The sequence below is a fragment of the Nycticebus coucang genome, chromosome 2 (genome assembly GCF_027406575.1).
Source record: "Nycticebus coucang isolate mNycCou1 chromosome 2, mNycCou1.pri, whole genome shotgun sequence".
Classification (NCBI taxonomy): Eukaryota; Metazoa; Chordata; class Mammalia; order Primates; family Lorisidae; genus Nycticebus; species Nycticebus coucang.
The window spans coordinates 124025072-124046346 of NC_069781.1; the positions used below are offsets into that span (position 1 = coordinate 124025072).

General features: G+C 39.5%; 1 protein-coding gene across 9 annotated transcripts in view; it reads left to right on the plus strand.

The window, feature by feature from the left end:
• CHD2 (chromodomain helicase DNA binding protein 2) overlaps positions 1 to 21275 on the plus strand; it is a 152120-nt gene that overhangs the window by 33766 nt on the left and 97079 nt on the right. For 7 of the 9 annotated variants that reach the window (XM_053581756.1, XM_053581755.1, XM_053581757.1 and 4 more), the window contains 4 exons: positions 6196 to 6427; positions 12856 to 12942; positions 14608 to 14669; positions 19759 to 19866. In XM_053581756.1, the coding sequence (XP_053437731.1) occupies positions 6196 to 6427; positions 12856 to 12942; positions 14608 to 14669; positions 19759 to 19866 (489 nt within the window). Of the gene's footprint in view, positions 1 to 3863; positions 5814 to 6195; positions 6428 to 12855; positions 12943 to 14607; positions 14670 to 19758; positions 19867 to 21275 lie in introns of those variants that run through there. The other 2 variants (XM_053581759.1, XM_053581762.1) reach the window with 2 other exon arrangements.

Consider the following 21275-nt stretch of genomic DNA (forward strand, 5'->3'; position numbering starts at 1 on the left):
AATCGCTTAAGCCCAGGAGTTGGAGGTTGCTGTGAGCTGTGTGAGGCCACGGCACTCTACCGAGGGCCATAAAGTGAGACTCTGTCTCTACAAAAACAAACAAACAAACAAACAAAAAAATACATACATAGCTTATTCTTCCAAATCATAGGATTTGAACTGGAGGTGGAGGAGATGTTAAGGAACTGCATCCAGTATTTTTTGAAATTTGTTAATCTTTGCCTTTCCATCCTCTTAAGACACGCAGAAGTGACTGTGAAGGAACGGTTAACACATAAACCATGGTTGTTTAATTATCTGTTCAATTGAAGAATGTAGGTGTGACAAGGGCAGCAATACTGCACAGAGTTAGTTCAATAGCTTGGATTCTTTAATTTAGACCATGGGGTGACACACACAATTGGGTTTTGTCTTCTTTGTAGGGTTATTGTAAGGATCAGGAGAATTTTTGCATATACCTGACATGTAAGTGCTGCACAAATATTAGCTGTTCTTACCATTGATAAAAACTTTGTCTGGAATTAAGTTTTTTGGAGTTCTGGTGTAGATTGCTTTGCATTTTTTGCCAGATTTCACTTTCATCAACAGAAACACCAAGTTCTGCTAGGCAGGTCAGCCATTTTGTAAGTTGTTAGAAAAATAAACAATGCTAAACTGGGAAATGGTGGCTCTCAGGCAGAGAACTCAGTCTCATTCCTTTTAAGTGGAATGTTGCTGGGCTGCCCCCTTGTGGTTATTTGGGAAATGGCAATTAAAAGTTGTAAAAACGGAACAATAACTATTAATGGTCCTTATTTTCAAAGACCAGTTGTGAGAAATACTTAATCATTTTATTTTTACCTACTTCAGAAATGATTTTGAAGAGACAACAAATCCTTTTTATCCACAAGTGAAAGGAAGTGTTAAACTCTATAAGTATTTTTTTTTGGAATCTAAAATCCCCACTTTGACTTGAATTCCTTTTCTTTTTTTTTTTTTTTTTTTTGTAGAGACAGAGTCTCACTTTATGGCCCTCGGTAGAGTGCCGGGGCCTCACACAGCTCACAACAACCTCCAACTCCTGGGCTTAAGCCATTCTCTTGCCTCAGCCTCCCGAGTAGCTGGGACTACAGGTGCCCGCCACAACGCCCGGCTATTTTTTTTTTTTTTTGGTTGCAGTTTGGCCAGGGCCGGGTTTGAACCCGCCACCCTCGGTATATGGTGCCGGCGCCTTACTGACTGAGCCACAGGCACCGCCTTTTTTTTTCTTTTTTTTTGAGACGGAGCCTCAAGCTGTCATCCTGGGTAGAGTACTATGTCATCACAGCTCACAGCAACCTCCAACTCCTGGGCTCAAGCGATTCTTCTGCCTCTGCCTCCCAAGTAGTTCGGACTACAGGTGCCCGCCACAACACCCGTCTATTTTGGGGTTGCAGCCGTCATTGTTGTTTGATGGGCCCCGGGCTGGATTCGAACCCACCAGCTCAGGTGTATGTGGCTGGCGCCTTAGCCGCTTGAGCCACAGGTGCCAAGCCTTGAGTTCCTTTTCTTTATTTTATATTGTATTTCCCTTGTAATTATTTGTTAAATCAATTATAAAACTTTGCAACTTGGATTTTGAGTAATTTTGAGGTAAACTTGTTTTTCTGTGAGGAAACTGTATATGTAATTGATAATCATTTCTGAAACTTACATAATCTCTTTATAGTTATTAACCCCTTAGAAATCAGGTAATTTTATTAATTTATTATTTAGGTGAAAGGTTAAAGGACTTCTCACTCAGTTTGAGTCTTTTTATTAGAGTCTTGTGAGCTTTCTGTCTCCTCTGCTACTATAAACCAGCATGAAAGCTATAGTTTAGTATTAATACATGTTAGTTTAGTTTTTTTTTCTTGTGAGAGTCTCACTGTGTTGCCCCAGGCTAGAGTGCCATGGCCTCAGACTACCTCACAACAACCTCAAGCGATTCTCCTGCTTGAACAGCTTCCTGAGTAGCTGGGACTGTAGGTTCCCATCATGATGCCTAGCTCATTCTTATGTTTATAGTAGAGATGGGGGTCTTGTTCTTGCCCAGGCTGATCTTGAACTCTTGAGCTCAAGGGATCCTCCCACTTTGGCCTCCCAGAGTGATAGGATTATGAGTGTGAGCCACTGTTCCTGGCCTCGTAATTAGTTATTAATAGCAAATTGACATAATCTCTTAGGAAATATCCTGTCTCTTGAGGGAATAATTAGATTGTCAATGCTTTAAATGTGGCGTATTTTCAGGTTTTTTTTTGAGACAGAGTCTCACTATGTTGCCCTCAGTAGAGTGCCATGGTGTCACAACAACCTCAAACTCTTGGGCTTAAGTGATTGACTTGGTTCAGCCTCCCAAGTAGCTGGGACTATAGGTACCCACCACAACTTCTGGCTATTTTTTTTTTCTTTTGAGACACAGAGTCTCACTATGTTGGTAGAGTGCTATGGTGTCACAGTTCCCAGCAATCTCAAATTCTTGGGCTTAAGCTATTCTCTTGTCTCAGGCTCCCAAGTGGCTAGATAGACTATAGGCGCCTGTCAAAATGCCTGGCTGTTTTTTTTTGTTGCAGTTGTCATTGTTTTAGCAGGCCCTGGCTGGGTTAGAACATGCCAACACGCCAGCCCTGGTACATGTGGCCGGTGCTCTAACCACTGGGCTACGGGTGCTGAGCCTATTTTCAGGGCTTTAAAAAAATTTTTTTTTATTTCAACATTTATCAAGTTCTCTTACAAGCAGTATGAAAACTAAGTGAATAATGTTTTTGTTAAGGCTTTTTTAAAAAGTGTTTTCTTCCAAGTTACATCTGACTTGCTGTTTCCTGAAACAATTGAAGAACATTTTGTCCTAAACCCATTTTTATGTTCAGCTCATTTTGTGTAGGATTGTCTATACTTTCATCCTTTGCCTTGGCTTTGACCTGATTGGATTTCTTTTAGGAAATTAACTATTTGAGACATTAAAAATATTTAAGACATATAATGAACAGTTATAAATTCAATACCAAGCTTTGGCCATAAAATTTTACCAGTATTCTCTGATCACATCTGTCTGTCTTTCTCAAGCCTTAGGGCAGGGGTGTTCAACCTGTGGCCTAAGGCTGTATGCTGATTTTGTCAGGATATTTTTTGCTTTGTCTGGTGTTGGATATTACAAAAAGTGTATGTGGGCTTCTAGTATATGGGACCGGCGCCCTACTCACTGAGCCACAGGCACCACCCGACATGGACCTTTTTTTTTTTTTTTTTTGAGACAAGAGTCTCAAGCTGTTGCCCTGGGTAGAGTGCTGTGGTGTCACAGCTCACAGCAACCTGAAACTTTTAGGCTTAAGCTATTCTCTTGCCTCAGCCTCCCAAGTACCTGGGACTACAGGCGCCCACCACAGGCCTGGCTTTTTTTTTTGGTTGCAGTTGTCATTGTTGCTCAGCAGGGCCGGGCTGGGTTTGAACCCGCCACCCTAGATGTATGTGGCCAGCGCCCTGCAGACTATTTGCTTTTGTAGTGTTTGTGTATTTAATGTGTAAACCGAAACAACTCTTGTTCTTCTAATATGCAGCAGAGGAAAAAAAAGGTTGGTCACCCCTGGCGTAGAGGTAAATACAAGTATGAATTTGTTTTTTATCTTTTCTTGGATTTGATTTTCAAAGTTACTTTTTTTTTTAATTATGCAGTCTGTGGAATTGACAAGTATACTTCAGTGGCGGCACCTGTGGCTCAGTGAGTAGGGCTCCGGCCCCATATGCCGAGAGTGGCGGGTTCAAACCCAACCCCGGCCAAACTGCAACAAAAAAATAGCCGGGTGTTTTGGCGGGCGCCTGTAGTCCCAGCTGCTCGGGAGGCTGAGGCAAGAGAATTGCGTAAGCCCAAGAGTTAGAGGTTGCTGTGAGCCGTGTGACGCCACGGCACTCTACGCAAGGGTGGTACAGTGAGACTCTGTCTCTACAAAAAAACAAACGAACAAAACAAAACAAACAAAAAAACCCGACAAGTATACTTCAAATAACTCATGCCACAGAATAAACCACTGCTGGTAATTTGGTGATTAAAATGCCTTTACACGTATATGCGCTGATAGAAATGACTGTTTTTTTTAACCTAATAGGTATTATTATATACCTCATTAATATCTAAATATTTGTACACCCATATAAACATAGCTGTACAAAAAGGTATGTACAGGTAAGGTATGATGGCTCACTCCTGTAACTCCAGCACTTTGGAAGGCAGAAACAGGAGGATAGATTGAGGCCCGGAGACTAGCCTGGGCTCATCGTGAGACCCCATTTCTACAAAAACAAAAAACAAACAAAAAAACCCTAAAAAGTTAGCCAGACATGTGTGCTGGCACCATTATTCTCAGTTACTCGGGAGGCTGAGGTGGGTCGGTCACTTGAGCTCAGGAATTTCAGGTTTCTGCTGAGCTATGATCATGCCACTACACTCCAACCTTGTTGACAGAGTGAGTGTTAACTGGGGAGAACTTTGTGTTAGAAGGCAAATCTGAGTTTGGATGTGACATTCTCAGATTTTTACTGTTTGGTAAAGCTTTGGCATTTATAGCGTGCAGCTTTCACGGCTGTCATTTGTTGCTCTGAGGACCCTACAGGTAGATATCACATAAAATGGCTTTTAGAATAGCCAGATATGGATTGGGATCCCTACCTTTCCCCACCCTCTGCCCCTTTTGCTTTCTAGTTTTGTCACTGGCCAAGTTTCCTAGAACTTCTCCTTTTTTTTCATCCTTCATATGGGGATAATAATACCTAATATGGTTGTTACAGGGAATAAGCAAAGTGTACATATAAAGTACTTAGCATAATGCCTGATACCTATTAGGTGATCAGGTAATTACATTTTTTTTTTTTTGTTTTGTCTTTGTCCCCCTCCTAAGGTAGAGACACCTTCCCCCCTCCCACTTTTTCTCACTGCTTTCTTAAGGATCACATGATATTTGGGTCACTACCAGTTTCCAGTGTATTTCCCTGTTCATTTTACAGACACTTGTCATGTGATACGACCCCATTTATAGTTCGGAAGATAAGGTGATGGTGAATATGAACCTTCCGTTCTTTATCCTTTTTAGGCTTCATACTACATCTTTTATCTCCTACTTGTTGAACTCAAGGGTTAAGCTAATGTTACTGTAGATTCTGGAGGTTGTGGGTTGCTCCTTGCCCTCCCCTTTGATCTGTCCCCCTATCCCATCCTCACACTGGAAAGATAGTTTTCAAGCAAAAGAATTGAATGAGATGTCCCCTGGTTTTGCTGTGGAGTCCAACAACTTTGGGTCTTTTTGCTTTAAAGTATCTTCACTCCTACCAGCATGCCCCTCAGTTGCTTTTTCACTATTAGGAAGGTAGGGTATAGTGCCTTCTCTGGTCTTTAGGTTGATACTCTGTCATCCCTCAGTCTTCATAGTTTGTGTTTTGTGACTTCAGTTGCTCCCTGTCTCTTAGATTGCTCTTCTCTGAGGGGGTGGTAGGAATGGGAGGGGAGTGTGTGTGGAGGTAGAGTAGTGTTCATTGCATTGGGTGTTCCCATCAGAATTAGAGTAGCGTGCTTTCTAGTCTTGTTTTCTGTTAAATCTTCCATGTCTGGAATTTACCCAAGAGATTCCAAAGCGGGACTTCTAGATTGTGGTTAATGTGTATATATTTTTATAAAGCTCCCCAGATGAGTGTAATTTGTACCTATTACAACCAGGTGTGATTGAATAATTGCAACCAGATTGCAATTCTTCCAGTTTGGGTAACATGGTTTGGTTTTTGTTTTGTGTTTTGTTGCAGGTTTGTCTGCGGGGAGTGACACTAAACCAGTAAGGGTTAGTGGATTCAGATCTACCTAGTTTCAAGTCTTAATGTGTCAGCTAGGTCTCTCAGAGTTTTACCTCATCTAAATCAAGGGAACAATAATATCCACCCTCGGAGTTTTTGTAAAAGAGCTAATCTATGTAAATCAACTGGTATTTGGCATCATATAAATAAACACTCAGAAAACGGTAGCTATTGGGAATGTTAGGCGTGGTACTAAATATGTTACTTGCAGCATAATAATATAACAGTGAATTTGAAGTTTTTGGTCTTGTGTTAACAAAATTACTATCGGCTGAGAAATTACCATGAAGATTTTTTTTTAAAGCAGATTCATGTGGCAGTTCTTAAATGCTGTAAAATCTGTCTTTCTCTCTTAAAATTAAGTCATTCAGCCTCTGAAGAAGCTTCAGGTTCAGACTCAGGCAGTCCGTCGGAAAGTGAGCAGGGCAGTGATCCAGGAAGTGGACATGGCAGCGAATCGAATAGCAGTACTGAATCTTCTGAGAGTCAGTCGGAATCTGAGAGTGAATCAGCAGGTTCCAAATCTCAGCCAGTCCTTCCTGAAGCCAAAGAGAAGCCAGCTTCTAAGAAGGAACGGATAGCTGATGTGAAGAAGGTATCTACTTTGCCATACAATACAAATGTGCTGCTAGCTGGGACCAGCTAGCAGACCTTTATTACCTATGAAAACTCACTAGTATACCTGGATAATGAAAACTATAGCAACTTTTTCTAATAATATATAATACTATCTGTGGATCCCTATGGGGGACTGCTTTAGAGTTGATTGTTAAAAAAGACAAATGTTTATAGTTTTGGTTGTTCACTTTTGAAAAAGAGTTAAAATTATTTTTTCATAGTCTATTGACTAATGCTAGAGAAAAACAATTGACAGATGATAGCGGTTCTTTTAATGTGGAATATAATTGTAAATCTTATTGATAGATAATCTTAATCCAAGGATAAAGAATTTTTGTAATCTGAATAGTGGAAATGAAATACTTCTACAGAAAAATACATATGTACGTAGGCAATGTAGGTATTTTTTTTCTTCTTTTGTGACAGTCTCACTTTGTTGCCCTGCATAGAGTCCTGTGGTGTCATAGTTCACAGCAACCTCAAACTCTTGGACTCAAGTGAGACCTCTTGCCTCAGCCTCCCAGGTAGCTGGGACTACAGGCACCTGCCACAACGCCTGGCTATTTCTAGAGACAAGGTCTTGTTCTGGCTCAGAGTGGTCTTGAACTTGTGAGCTCAGGCAGTCCACCTACTTCGGCCTCCCAGAGTGCTGGGATTACAATCCACCATGTCTAGTGCAATGCAGGTATTCTTGGCTTAACAAAAAGTCTAGCAAAGAATGTATGTAAAAAGGTAAAAATTGAGTTGTGTTAACATTTTCTCATTCATGCTCAGACTTGATAGTGCATTCATTTTGGCAGAAGAAATTATTTGGTCTAATACAATGCTTTTCAACCTTTTTATCTCATGGTACACTTTAACCTGTAGTTAAACTTCCACAGCACACTTAAATTATAATGATTAAAAAAAAGAGTTTATAAAAAAGAATACACTTACTCCACTTTGAACTTCTTTCAAAAACAATTTAATTAATGTTCTTTCAAAATTTTCAAGGTGTACCTAAGATCCTCTCATAGCACACCAGATGAAAATCACTGGTCTAATAAATCATTTTATTTCAAGAGAATTATGTTGGAATCACTAAAAATACAAATGAAAATTACATTTAAACATTCAAAAATAAAATATGTTAATGAAATAAAATGCTTTATGTGAATCGTTTTTTATTTAAAGCATATATATATATTTTTTTTTTTGAGGCAGAGTTTTACTATGTTGCTCTCAGGAGAGTGCCATGGCATCACAGCTTCCAGCAACCTCAAAATCTTGGGCTTAAGCAATTCTTTTACTTCAGCTTCCCTAGTTGGGACTACAGGCGCCTGCCACAATGCCCAGCTATTTTTTTGTTGTAGTTGTCATTGTTGTTCTAGCTGGGCTGGGCTGGGCTTGAACCCGCCACCCTCAGTGTCTGTGGCTGGCACTGTAACCCCTGTGCTACAGGTGCTGAGCCAGGCATGTTCATCTAAGATGTAAATCTATATTCTGCTTACTCAGATTCTCATAATACTACAGACAGTTTTAAATTATCTACAAGTTCTACAGAATACCTTTAACAAACCTGAAATTAAAGCAAAAACTGCTTTCAATTCTCGAGACAAAGTCGGGGTTAACCATGTTATTTCAATTCTTCTTTTCCTAGCATAATCATTGCTAAATGGTATGTGACCTTTAGGAGCTGGTGAGAGGTTAGGGAATGTTGGTGTAGTGTTTGAGATAGGAAATTAAAAGTTAACATTGCAAATTGACATATCACCAAAGGTCTGGCTCTGGGGGTTCACTCTGGGAGGCTGAAGCGGGAAGGATTGTTTGAGGTCAGGAGCAAACCGTCATAGCAAGAGCAAGAAAGACCCCAAAACACCATCTCTACTCCCCCCAACATTTAGCCAGGCATAGTGGTGTGTACTTGTACTCAGAGCTGCTTAGGAGGCTGAGGCAGGAGTATGTCCTTGCTTCAGCCCAGGAGATTGAGGTTGCTGTGGGGTGATGGAGTGAGACTTTATCTCAGAAAACCCCCCAAAAACCTAGAGAAGTGACCTTCAGATATGTTGTTGTTCCTTGTTGCCTGCTCAAAGTATGGTATACTTTCAAAAAGATAACTGGTAACTTTTTTTTTTTTTTTTTTTTGAGACAGAATCTCAAGCTGTCACCCTGGTTAGAGTGCTGTGGTGGTATACCTTACAGCAACCTCTAACTCTTGGGCTCAAGTGATCCTCTTGCCTGAATTTTTCTATTTTTAGCAGAGATGGGGTCTTGCTTTTGTTCAGGCTGATCTCAAACTCCTGAGCTTAGGCTATCCACCTGCCTGCCAGAGTGCTGGGATTACAGGTGTGAGACACCATGCCTGGTCTATCAACTGGTAACTTTTTTTTTTCTGTGTCGCCTTCCATAGAGTAGTGTGGCATCATAGCTCACAGCAAACTCAAACTCTTGGGCTTAAGTGAATCTCTTGCCTGAGCCTCCCAAATAGCTGGGACTACAGGCGCCCGCCACAACGCCCGGCTATTTTTTGGTTGTAGTTGTCAATTGTTGTTTGGCAGGCCGGGGCTGGATTCAAACTTGCCAGCTCCAGTGTATGTGGTTGGCATCCTACCTTCTGAGCTATAGATGCTGAGCCCTCAACTGGTAACTTTGAAAAAAAAGACTTTGCATATAGAAATACCACTGACAGTGTCATAAAGTTTAGTAATTTGCCTTCCAGACATGTGGCAGAACATCTTGTTGGGGGGGTCTGGAGCCTAATTTTTCCTATCCATGTAGACTAGGCATTCTTTTCAGAAGACTACCCTTTTTTTTAATTTTTTTTGCGACAGAGTCTCATTTTCTTGCCCTCAGTAGAGTGCTGTGGTATCATAGCTTATAGCAACCTCAGGCTCTTGGGCTCAAGTGATCCTCTTGCCTCAGCCTCCCAAGTAGCTGGGACTATAGGTGCTCGACAGCACACCTAGCTATTATTTAGAGATAGGGTCTCATTCTTGCTCAAGCTTGTCTCAAACTCAAGCCACCCCCCGCCCCCAGCCTCCCAGAGTGCTGGGATTACAGGCGTGAACCACCACACTTGGCCTTATAACAAACACACTTTTGGGTGAAATGTGATGAACACAAATATGTCTAGATATAATTTTCTTTCTTATAGAAAGGAGTTCTTCACATGTTGAGGTAAATGGAAACCATGGAAACAATGATTTGTGTAGTAAGTTTAAAATTTTACTGAAACGTTAGCTGATTCTCTGGGATTCAAAACTGTTATCTCAAAGATCTTAAGTATTTAACTTGATTTAAGAAGATAATGGTGAACTAGGAGGGAGAGAAAGCATTATCACTGTTGAATTTCAAGATAAAAGTACAACTCCAGGCATAAATGTTAAAATAATATTTTTAAGGTTAGCTGATAGTTTTTCCAGAAAGTCGGGCTGGGCGAGGTGGTTCAGGCTTGTAATCCTAGCCCCCTGAAAGGTTGAAGCGGGAGGATCCCTTTAGCTCAGGGAGTTTGAGACCAGCCAGAGCAAGAGGGAGACCCCATCTCTACTAAAATTAGAAACATTAGCTGGATGTGGAGGGAGGCGCCTGAAGTCCCAGCTAATTGAACACAGGAGTTTGAGATTGCTATGAGCTAGGCTGATGCCATGGCACTCTAGCCTGGGACAACAGAGTGAGATGCTCTCTCAAAGCAAAAACAAAACAAAGATAGTTCTAGAAAGTTAACAATACATAGTTAAGTGCAGATGGACCTGTTAGTTACAGTGAATGGATTGCACCTTTAATGAGCATTATTCTCAAAGGAGAGCTTTTAAAGAAGGCTTTTTTGTTTCAGCGTACATGTCTATTTCACATGGTAGATTGTCCCCTCCCAAGAAAAGTTTATTACTCATGTAGGAGTATGCAGTAGTGAGTAACTCCACATGGTAGCTTTTTCAGTGAAGAGTTGAATTAGCTATTATCAGTTCTCAAAGGGACAAATAAGAACATAAGGTGATTTTAGGATATAAGCATTATAGCCTGCTGCTTCCTTGCAGCCATGTGGCTTCTCCAGTGTCCCCTCACTTCCCCCTGTCTCCAGGCAGCATCCTGGAAAGCCCCAAGATCTTGCTCACTCTGCACCAGGCCAGGACCAGTGCTAGGGCATGGCAAGAAGCATATTCAGGGTTTCCATCATTTAATCCCAGCCTTGCCTCATTATGCCTCTGGAAATTATATTAATTTATTAATATAATACACCATGGGTGGGGCTGTGAGCACAGTGTAGAGTGCCCACGACTTTTAACAACCCATGGAAATGTTTTAATTTCTTTTAAAATCAGAAGAAAAAAGACTTTTAAGTGGAAGAACATGTTTTAATATATAACATGAATGTATTCATCTTTATACCATCATAGCTGTACAATATAACCTTTAATAATATATTTTTTAAAGGAAGAAGGAGCCCATGAAGGCTGAGGTGTCGCCTTCCCTGCTGTGGTATAGTAGAATGTCTTAAGGTGATAACTAAGTCATATGGGTCATTTAAATGATTTAGCTGTCCAATTCATAATGGACAGGTGAACGAAAGCCTGTGTTTAGTTAAATAATTTCATAGATCTAGGTGAGGTCCAAAAAGTGGTGGCAGACTGAAGTTCTTTCTCTCCATTCTTTCCTGGCTGGATTTGTTTAGTGTTCTTTGTTTACTAACTCTTCTATTTGTATTTCCTACAAATTGGTTATTACTAACTCTGGCTGGATCCTGTCTTTTTTTTTAACTCTGTGGTGATTCTAAGGCTATTACAGAATCTGAGGACACTTACATTACATGATTACATTGGATTCTATTTCTAAAATGCTTATTCTGCGCCATCTTGCTTGTTTTCTTTCCCTTGTTTTTCTTTGGTTCACTCCAGCATTTCTTTTTAAGTCACTGTTGATAAAAGTTGCCCATGGCTTGGTGACATTTTGATTTTCTGAGTCATCTTTATAATACATTTTGCATTTTGGGAGAGGGTCTACTTTCCGCACTATTTATTTTTTAGACCGGGCCTTGCTGTGTTGCCTGGGCTGGAGTGTATCTCTTGGGCTCAAGTGATCCTTGCACCTCAGCTTATCAAGTAGCTTGGGCTACAGGTGCCTGTCACTGTGCCTTGCTAACTTTTCTATTTTTTGTGGGGATGAGTCTTACTGTGTTGACCAGGCTGATCTCAAATTCCTGTCCCCAAGTGATACTCCTTCCTTGGCTGCCCAAAGCACTAGGATTGTAGGCATGAGCCCATAATCCTAGTGGGCACAGCCTACTTTCCATACTTTTAAATGCAAACATTTCAAGAGTCTCAGCCAAGTGGCTTCTCCTCCTGTGTATGTTCTGAGCCTCACATTTCCAAATATTTTCATGACATTAGCTGTCGCCTGTCTTTATATGACAACTGTATTTCTCATCTTGACTTTCAAGCATCTCTTCTCTATGGTTAATTTCTGTTAAACATCTACATGTCAGTGTTCCAGAATCCATCAAAATTCCCCTTTGTGTATATGTTATTTTATTAAAGAAACATACTATATTTAGCAGTAGTTATCTCTGGGGAGAGGAGAGTGACAAAAATTTTTCTCATCAAATTACTTTCAGTCAGGTCTTAAAGCAAAGAGCAAAAAAGCCCAAAAGCAAAGGGCAAATTAATTACAGCTGGGTAATAAAAACAGGTGTGCTAGAGGGTGGCAGTGGTTTTCTTTCCGAGAATGAATGTTAGCATGCCTTATCAGCATGTGTCTAGGGCATCCTCAAACTTTTTAAACAGGGGGCCAATTCACTGTCCCTCAGACTGTTGGAGGGCTGGACTATAGTTTAAAAAAAAAACTATGAACAAATTTCTATGCACACTGCACATATCTTATTTGAAGTAAAAAAACAAATGGGAACAAATACAATCACACCGCCTCATGTGGCCCGTGGGCCGCAGTTTGAGGACACCTGATCTAGGGTATTACATGACATGTGGAACTTAAAAGACACCCTGATTCTTATGGAATCAGACTTAGTTGGGCTTTGCTGCTTGTATTTTGTCAGGTAGGTCAGTGCAGTCAAAATTGAAACTCAAACTATTAAGGCTTTAAAAATTCATCCATAAGTATTTTGTCTTTAGTGGAAGCAATTGCTATCGTACTTTGCCATATTATACAACTGTATGTTTATATTTTAGTGATCAGGCAGTGTACCGTATGTTTTATAACCATTAAGTAATAAAGGGCATAATTAAACTTTAATGAATTCTGGAGTAATATGCCCATTATTTTTTAAAGTGTTACTTTTGTTGTCTCAAACAAAACTGGTAAAACCACCCTTTTTGTATTTAGTTACTTCTCTTGAATTGAAATAAATGTTTCAGTAATGAAAATAGAAATGGGGATCAGGAAAAAAGATTTATACATGGTCTACTAATTTTACAGATGTGGGAAGAATATCCTGATGTTTATGGGGTCAGGCGGTCAAACCGAAGCAGACAAGAACCATCACGATTTAATATTAAGGAAGAGGTAAGAAAGAAATATTTCCAGGAGGTACATTTAAACTCCTCATCTTACCTCATCCTTTCTGACTCTGGTATGTATTACCATTTATAAGACTGAATTACTGGTATGGTAGTTAAGTGAATCTCATGTGAGCTTCCTGTAAATACATTTAGTAAGAAAAGTTAATTAAATAAAACAAACCAATTTATAAATAACCAATTATAGTGAATATTTGAGTACAGTGTTAGAATGTTATGCAGAATTGGCCTCAGTTTTTTTAAATCTTAAGTTTTTCATAGTGAAAATTGTTTATAATAAGTTTACTTTTTTAAACCTGGCTTTGAAATTTTCGAGATACTATTAAATGAGTAACTTTTTTGGTAAACAAATACAACATTGGAAATACTTTTGGATTTAGTCCTGAGAAAGGATAGTGGAGGGAGTGACTAAAGTTTTTTTATTTATTATCTTTAAATTTGGTTTACTAGCTAATTTTTGGTATGAGATATAACGTGAGTTTCAAACATACTCTGTTTTAATTGTGAGAGATTTAATAGATTGGTGATTTTTAAGTTGATACTTTGTATCAGGCTTGCTTGTTATAGAAATCAGACTTCTTTACCTTTTCTAGTTTGCGTGATACTTTTGTGGATTCTATTTGCTATGCTGGGTTTAGAGACAATCTAGATTATGAAGAGAGAACTTTTTTTGTTTTAGTGAAATGTCCTCTTTCTGTCTTCTTAGGAGGACTTTGCTATTCTTAGCTATGTAACTTAGATAGCCAAAGGTCAGTGAAGTTGATGTGGGATTTTAGGAAATGGGCTTAAAAAATCTTAATTCACGTTAACATCTGCATTACATTTGTGATGTTTTATTTTGAGTGACCTGTGAGCTGGTTTGCCTTTGCTTTCTGTTTATAGTGTCTAGCACTAGGTTCCTGAGCCATATTTGTTACAACCAATCATTCAGTTGTATAAGTCTTTTCCTTTTCCATGTGTTAACACATTCTCTGTAGGGTTCAAGACTAATTGCAACAGGAATAGTTTGCCATGTTGCTTAATTTGAGGGAAGAAGAGCTATTGAAATGTCTGTGACTGTAAACTTTCCACAGCCTGGTGTTTCATGATTGAGCATGTTCTTTATTGAGTCTAAAATGACTAGATCAGTAGTTGGTGCCTTTAAGGCATACCAACTAAATGTTGTGAAACACAATTTTTTAGCTTTCTAGATTTTCATTCTGTTTGCAGTGTCCAATATAGTTACCATTCATCAGATGGGGGTTTTAGAATTCATATCAATTAAAATTAAGTAAAATTGAAAATTCTATTTCATAGTCTAGGCACATTCCAAGTGCTTAGTAGTCACATGGGGTTGATGGGTACTGCGTTGGACAGTACAAGTACAGAACATTGACATTATTGCAGGAAGTTTTATTCGATGTTGCTGTTTAGAAAGTCAAGCAGAGATAATATTTCCTGGCTTTAGAGATCACTCAGTCATAACAGAAATTAGTTTTTAAAGCAAAAGAAGAATGAGCTCCACCAAACAAGTGCTTGGGTTTCTTTTTGTCTAAATGCTCGTGTGGAATAATGCTATAATTGAGTAGATTGCTAAACCAGGAGGTAATGTTGTCCCAAAGAACTGTGAATTAAAGTCTGTAATCATTTTTCTCCCTGTCACACACTGAAGGCAAGTAGCGGGTCTGAGAGTGGGAGCCCAAAAAGAAGAGGCCAGAGGCAACTGAAAAAACAGTAAGTCTTTTATGGGGGAAATTATTTAATTTAGTAGTTTTGAACATGTCAGCATTTTAAGGACTGCCTTCATTGTGTCTTTATAAAGTCTGCTCTAGGTCTCAGGGTCTGCTTCTGTCTCTCTTATTAGCTTGGGGTACTGTTTACTTTGCATTTGAATCCCAAGATTCTTAGTTTAAAACATACAAGGATTCTGTATATGCTTAGGCCATTTCTTGGGACAAACCGTGGCTTCTTCCATCCGGTTATACCCATAGGCTCATTTATTTATTTTGTTTGTTTGTAGTTGTCATGTTTGTTTGTAGTTGTCAATGTTGTTTGGCGGGCCTGGGCTGGATTTGAACCCGCCAGCTCTGGTGTGTGTGGCTGGCACCTTACCCACTTGAGCTACAGGCGCTGAGCTGCCATTTTTCATTTTCATTTGTTCTTTTGTGTGGTCATGGCAGAGTTATTGGTTGGGTATGAAATTATGTATTGTTTCTATATAATTTCAAGTATTGCAGTTTATGAGCAGAAAATTTTAATTCTTGGGCTTAATGTGAAATTATGTTATAATTTGGACATGTTCTTTTTTTAATTAAAAAATTGTTTTATTTGGTAAAATATTTGATATTTTTTGAGAAGTGATTTTTAAAATCTTTGAGAGATAGAGGATCCTTTCATAATCTGAATTCTATATCTCCTCTGAGACAAATGTAAATACTCAAAATTTTACATATCATTTCAGAGGTTCCTATATTAAATAATTGTCCATGGCTTTCAGTGACCTATTCTAAAATGTTACTAATCTTTAATAAGTGGCCTAAGGCCACTATTTGATTTAAGTCCATTTCCTTCTCTCCTAAATAGAGTAATACTATTATGCCTACCCAATAGTGTTATTAGAAACTAGGCTGAGATTTTTATATTGTACTGCTAGAGTGCATCCAATTTTTAAATATTTACTTAGATTTTGGAAAAATAGTATCTGTAAGCAAATCCACACTTTTTGGCGTCTTAGAAGACTTTTTTGTTCTACCTAAGTCCCGTGGTCTGCTTGGGAGATTCTAATCTGCTTACTTGTCTAATGGCCTTTTGGGCACCTTTCCCAAAATGCCCACCTTGACCACACTGTGTGAAATCCATGCATTTGCTCCCTCCTTCACCATCTGGCTCTGTTCTGCTGGTCTCTTGATTGGGAGTTAAATGTTGCAGTACTTGAAATGCTTGATTTCCCATTTCAATGGTCTTCCCAGTGTGTGCTGAAGCCTGCATCTTTTTAGCCTATGGGTTACACATCACACTTACTCTAATGAGTGGCTCATATACTTTATCAGTCTTAAGAGCTCCCCAAAGTTGGCATCCCTGAGGCCTTTCTTTCCCTGAATAGAACTGCTTAGTTCTTTGCAGGGTACTATGTGATTTCTCTAATATTGCTTCCGTGTTCTGGGGTGGTTCTTTAGGGACTTGCCTTGAACTGAGATAGTTCCCCTCATGCTTGTGTGTGGGCAATGGGCTGTCCTTACTTCTGCTGTCCTCTGGGCAGCTGGCAAGTACTATGGATTTATAGGGAACTCCTCTCCTGAATCAGTTTTGATTCCTGAAAGATTAATTATAGGAGGTCCTGTAGCTGTTAAAACTGGTTGCAAAGCATAGCAGTATAGGTGGCCTCTGTGATCTGAGCACAGAACTTATTATGAATTTCAGTGTTAAGACTCAAAGGGGGAGGAAAAAGAAAGACTCAAAGGGAGTGAAAATTTTGAATTATTAGCACAAGGAATTTTCCCCCTGAAGCCCTACAGTTTTTATTTTGTTTTCTGTTTTTTTCCATACTGACTCAAGTCTGAAAAAGGAACTGAACTGACAGAACTTTGGGAAGCCAAGGCAGGAGAATTACTTAAGGCCAGGAGTTTGAAACAAGCTTACAAAACATAGTGGGACCCAGTCCCTACTAAATAACAAAAATTAGTCAGGTGTAGTAGCACTTGTCCGAAGTCCCAGCTATTGGGGAGGCTGAGGCAGGAGAGTAGCTTGAACCCAGGAGTTTGAGGTTGCTGTGGGCAAGGTTGATTCCACAGCACTCTAGCATGGGCAAGAACAGAGTGAGAATCCTGTCTCAAAAACAAACAAAAAATACAAAAAACCCACAAAATCCAGCCAGTTTCAAATACTTACACACAAAATCAGGCCTTTTAGACCTCCAGTTGTTCAGATCCTCTCAGAATGTATAAACCTGGCCTTAATTTTTCTTGATTATGTGATCCTCAGGGAGTTAGGATTATGAGTAGCAGGGTAGCAGGGCTGGGAATTTTTTTTTTTTTTTTTGGTAGAGACAGAGTCTTACTTTATGGCCCTCGGTAGAGTGCCGTGGCCTCATACAGCTCACAGCAACCTCCAACTCCTGGGCTTAAGCGATTCTCCTGCCTCAGCCTCCCGAGCAGCTGGGACCACAGGTGCCTGCCACAATGCCCGGCTATTTTTTGGTTGCAGTTTGGCCGGGGCCGGGCTTGAACCCGCCACCCTGGGCATATGGGGCTGGCACCACCCTGGGCTGGAAATTTGTTAATGGGACTAAGCAACTTGTTTCTCACTGATTTTCAGTTTCCTCTCTTGACAGGAGGGCTTTGGACCATTTGATTTACTATATATATTGGAAGATTCTAAGTCCCGTTGGTTGTCCATAAGTCAGTAAATCTATAACTTAACTGGAAAGCACTAGCCTCAATGTTCATTTTCTTAACGTTTGGTGCCATTTTGGTCTTCTCTGCTTGTAGAAGTGGTTTTAGTGGTGGCCCTATTTTAGGTTCTCAGTTCCTGGAGGAGATATATAAATTAGGATGTGACCATGGATCTTTCTTATTTGATCTGTTCTCCTTGGGTCTTAATTTTTCATGTTCCTCATGCTTGTTTCCTATGAAACCACTTCTCTACAGTTTGTGTGAGCCCCTTCTAAAGGGGCTGTAAACTGTACTGTACTTGGTCCAAGGGACACTGCAGATTCACGTGCCAGTCCCCTATTTGCTGTAGACCTCTTTCTTTCTACTTTCCTGGTGATCATTTTATCCTTTGAATTCTGTAGCAAACATTTATTGTATGTACTAGGCTCTGGGGGGCATAATTAGGTCCCCAGACTGTGGTTGGATATAGGGAGATCTTTGTTTTAAAGGGAGACTAAAGAATATTAGGCAATGTTAATGTATCTTGCTGTCTTAGTCTGCTTCCAAAGACATCTTACCTGTCTGATAGTAGACTAATATGGTTCATTAGTTAATTGATTTTTTTTTCTTTCTTTTTTTTTTTTTTTGTAGAGACAGAGTCTCACTTTATGGCCCTTGGTAGAGTGCCGTGGCCTCACACAGCTCACAGCAACCTCCAACTCCTGGGCTTAAGCGATTCTCTTGCCTCAGCCTCCCGAGTAGCTGGGACTACAGGTGCCCACCACAACGCCCGGCTATTTTTTGGTTGCAGTTTGGCCGGGGCCGGGTTTGAACCCGCCACCCTTGGTATATGGGGCCGGCGCCTTACCGACTGAGCCATAGGTGCCGCCTGATTTTTTTTTTTTTTCTTAACAAAGGACCTCTCTGTTTGTTTGCCTTTGTGCTAAACTCTGGTGCAAGGATATATAAAAATGACCTAGCATACAAGGAGTCATCCATTATTGGGGAAATGGTTATGAAAATACACAGTGCTAGTAGAACTTGAGTAACATATGTGAAAAGTACTGAGTGTTCATGGAAGGGATGAATTGTATTTTTTTCTTAAAGACTCTACTAATTCAGGTACAGCGTGACCGCTGCAACTTTCAGAAAGGTTTTCAGGAATCCGCAGATCACCTACCTTCTTGTGGCAAGCTTTCCCTGTTACCTCAGTGCCTCTCACATGAGGAAAATGGACTGGACATTGAAATTCTGTACCAGTTGTCTTTAGCATTACTTCATTCCCTGTAAAGGGATTCAGAGTTGGTTTTATTTATGAAGAAATTCCAGGCACTTGCCTGTAGTTTTTTTCCGGGTATTTCATGCCCATTAGCTTTTAGATGTTTCTTCTACAAGTGAGAAATGAGCTAGGTCTCTGTGATAACCTTGTTCAGTCTTCAAGTAAATTAAAACTGTTTGGGATAGTAGGATACTTGTAGGCTGTAGCTTTTTTAAGCCATCTAAAATCTCAAGCGGCAAACACCTACCTTATCTAACAGTTTTTAAAAACTGCATCTTTAGGCTTGGCACCTGTAGCACAGTGGTTACGGCGCCAACCACATATACCAAGGCTGGTGGGTTCAAACCCGGCCAGGGCCAGCTAAACAACAGTGACAACTGCAACAAAAAAATAGCTGAGCATTGTGGCGGGCGTCTGTAGTCCCAGCTACTTGGGAGGCTGAGGCAAGAGAATTGCTTAAGCCCAAGGGTCTGAGGTTGCTGTGAGCTGTAACGCCACAGCACTCTATCGAACTCAACATAGAGAGATTCTGTCTCGAAACAAACAAACAAAAAAAAAAACACTGCATCTTTAGCTAACTAGATTATTTAAGTGCATGGTAATTTATCATTGAAAAAATACTGTTAGGGACTTGTTTCTTCAATTATATTCTAATGATTTAAGGTAGTATAGTGGTTCTCAAAGAAATGTCTGTCAGGTTTCAGCATTGTCTGAATTTGTTAAAATTCAGTTTTAGGTCTCACCTGAGACCTCCTGAATCAGAAATTCTGACTTTGAATAGGACCCAGAAATGTTTTTGAACAAGCCCTTTTTAGGTGATTCTGATATATTTGGGAACCACTGACTAGTATATATTAAGGTTTTAATCTTGTCAATGATAGTAGGAAATCAAAATAGGATGTGAAGTTGAGCATCATTGTATTTTCAGAACCAATTGTTTTTTAAAAATTTGTAGTTTCTATATTTTTGTTACTAGAGATAAAATAGGAATAGATGCTATGTAGTTTAAGAAGCATCACGTCCAAAATTTAGATGGAGCTAGAATAAACGTATTTTCATATCTAAAATATACCTATATTCTGCTTTTTGGATAATCAAAATTGACCTTTTCTAATTATTTAGCTTTGAAGAATTATTTTAGAAAAAAATTATTTTATTTTGCTTTTGATCACAGAGAAAAATGGAAACGGGAGCCCTCAGAAGATGAACATGAACAAGGCACCAGTGCAGAGAGTGAGCCAGAGCAAAAGAAAGTGAAATCCAGAAGACCTATCCCCAGAAGGTGCACTGTTTGCTTAGTATCTGCTTCTGGGTTAGCTGGATTTGCATTAGGGCAGAGAAGGACGATGTTATGCCGGAATGAGAGCCTTACTCAGATAACAGGATGTTGTCATTCTGGGTTATATTTTTAGGTTCTGTGGTTCACTGTGCCAGTCTACATCATGTAGATCTTAATGTTTCTTACTTCATAGTGATTAGTTATGGTGGGACAAATATGTCTTAGGCTTTTAAAAAATTCCCTGTGAGGTTTGGACATTACCAGTTCTTTTGGGAGATCTAATTCTTAAGTTTACAACACTGTTTGCCTGGTTTAAAGCACACTAGAGTGTTAATTACCTCGTTCATATAATCTGTAGAGGGTTAAGCAGAGAGACTATGATTATGAGAAGGTGGTAGGCTGAATTAGCAAGTTTTGGTAATTTCTGATAAGACAGATGGCAACCTAAGGTACTGGTGACAGGAAAAGAAAGGCAAGAGGCCCACAGGCCCTTGGAAAATTTGCCCCCAAAGGGGTGTAAGGTGTTAGCCTCTCAAAAAAGCATTCTCTTCTTCTCGTTAGTGAGATATATATCACAATCAGCACTTAATGATTATTTTAGTTTGAATTTTGTTAAAATACAAATTTTGTGGAAAGTTACTTTATTTTCTTATGTAAGTGTCTATATGATGGCCTCAGTTTTGCATCTTGGCTGGTCAGGCCTAAAATATTTACTCTCTGGCCATTTATAGGAAAAGTTTGCCAACTTTTGACCTTAGAAATTGTATTTACCTTCCCCCTGCAAGGAAGTTCATCACCTGAGTTTTGTCTTTTATCTGAATTTAAGCTCTCAAACTGAAGTGTCACTCCAGTTCTGTCTTTTAGAATATTACCCGTTACTTAATGAATCTTTACCTGTCTAGGATTTGTTGTGGTAGACATAAGAAAATAAATGTGATCATAAGTTTCCATTTCCTTTCTTCTCTTACTACTTTATCTTTCTATCATTGAGGGAGTAATTGAGGATTTCCTTATTCTGAGAGCCTGTAGACACTGGCTTTCATGGGAATTTGCACGGGGGCCATCCTCCCTACTCTGTTCCAGTAGTTCTTTGGCAGGGCACAATCTCTTAGGTAGTCTTCCAGTTATGCACATAGGAGAAAAATACATATGTAGTTATGTCTTATCTTTACTCCCTTTACACGAATAATACAGTGTTCTATGCTTCTTGTTCTGCATATTTCTTTTCTTATCTTCGAATTTTTTTCATATCAGTACAGAGAAAGCTCTTCTTGTGACTACATAATATTCTGTTCATTATTATGGCCACATAGTACTGGTTAGTTCCCAGTTGAAATGTTACTCTAAGTAATGCTATAGGAATACTGTATTCCTGTATAGGTGGGTTCATATCTGTAGAATGAATTCTTGCA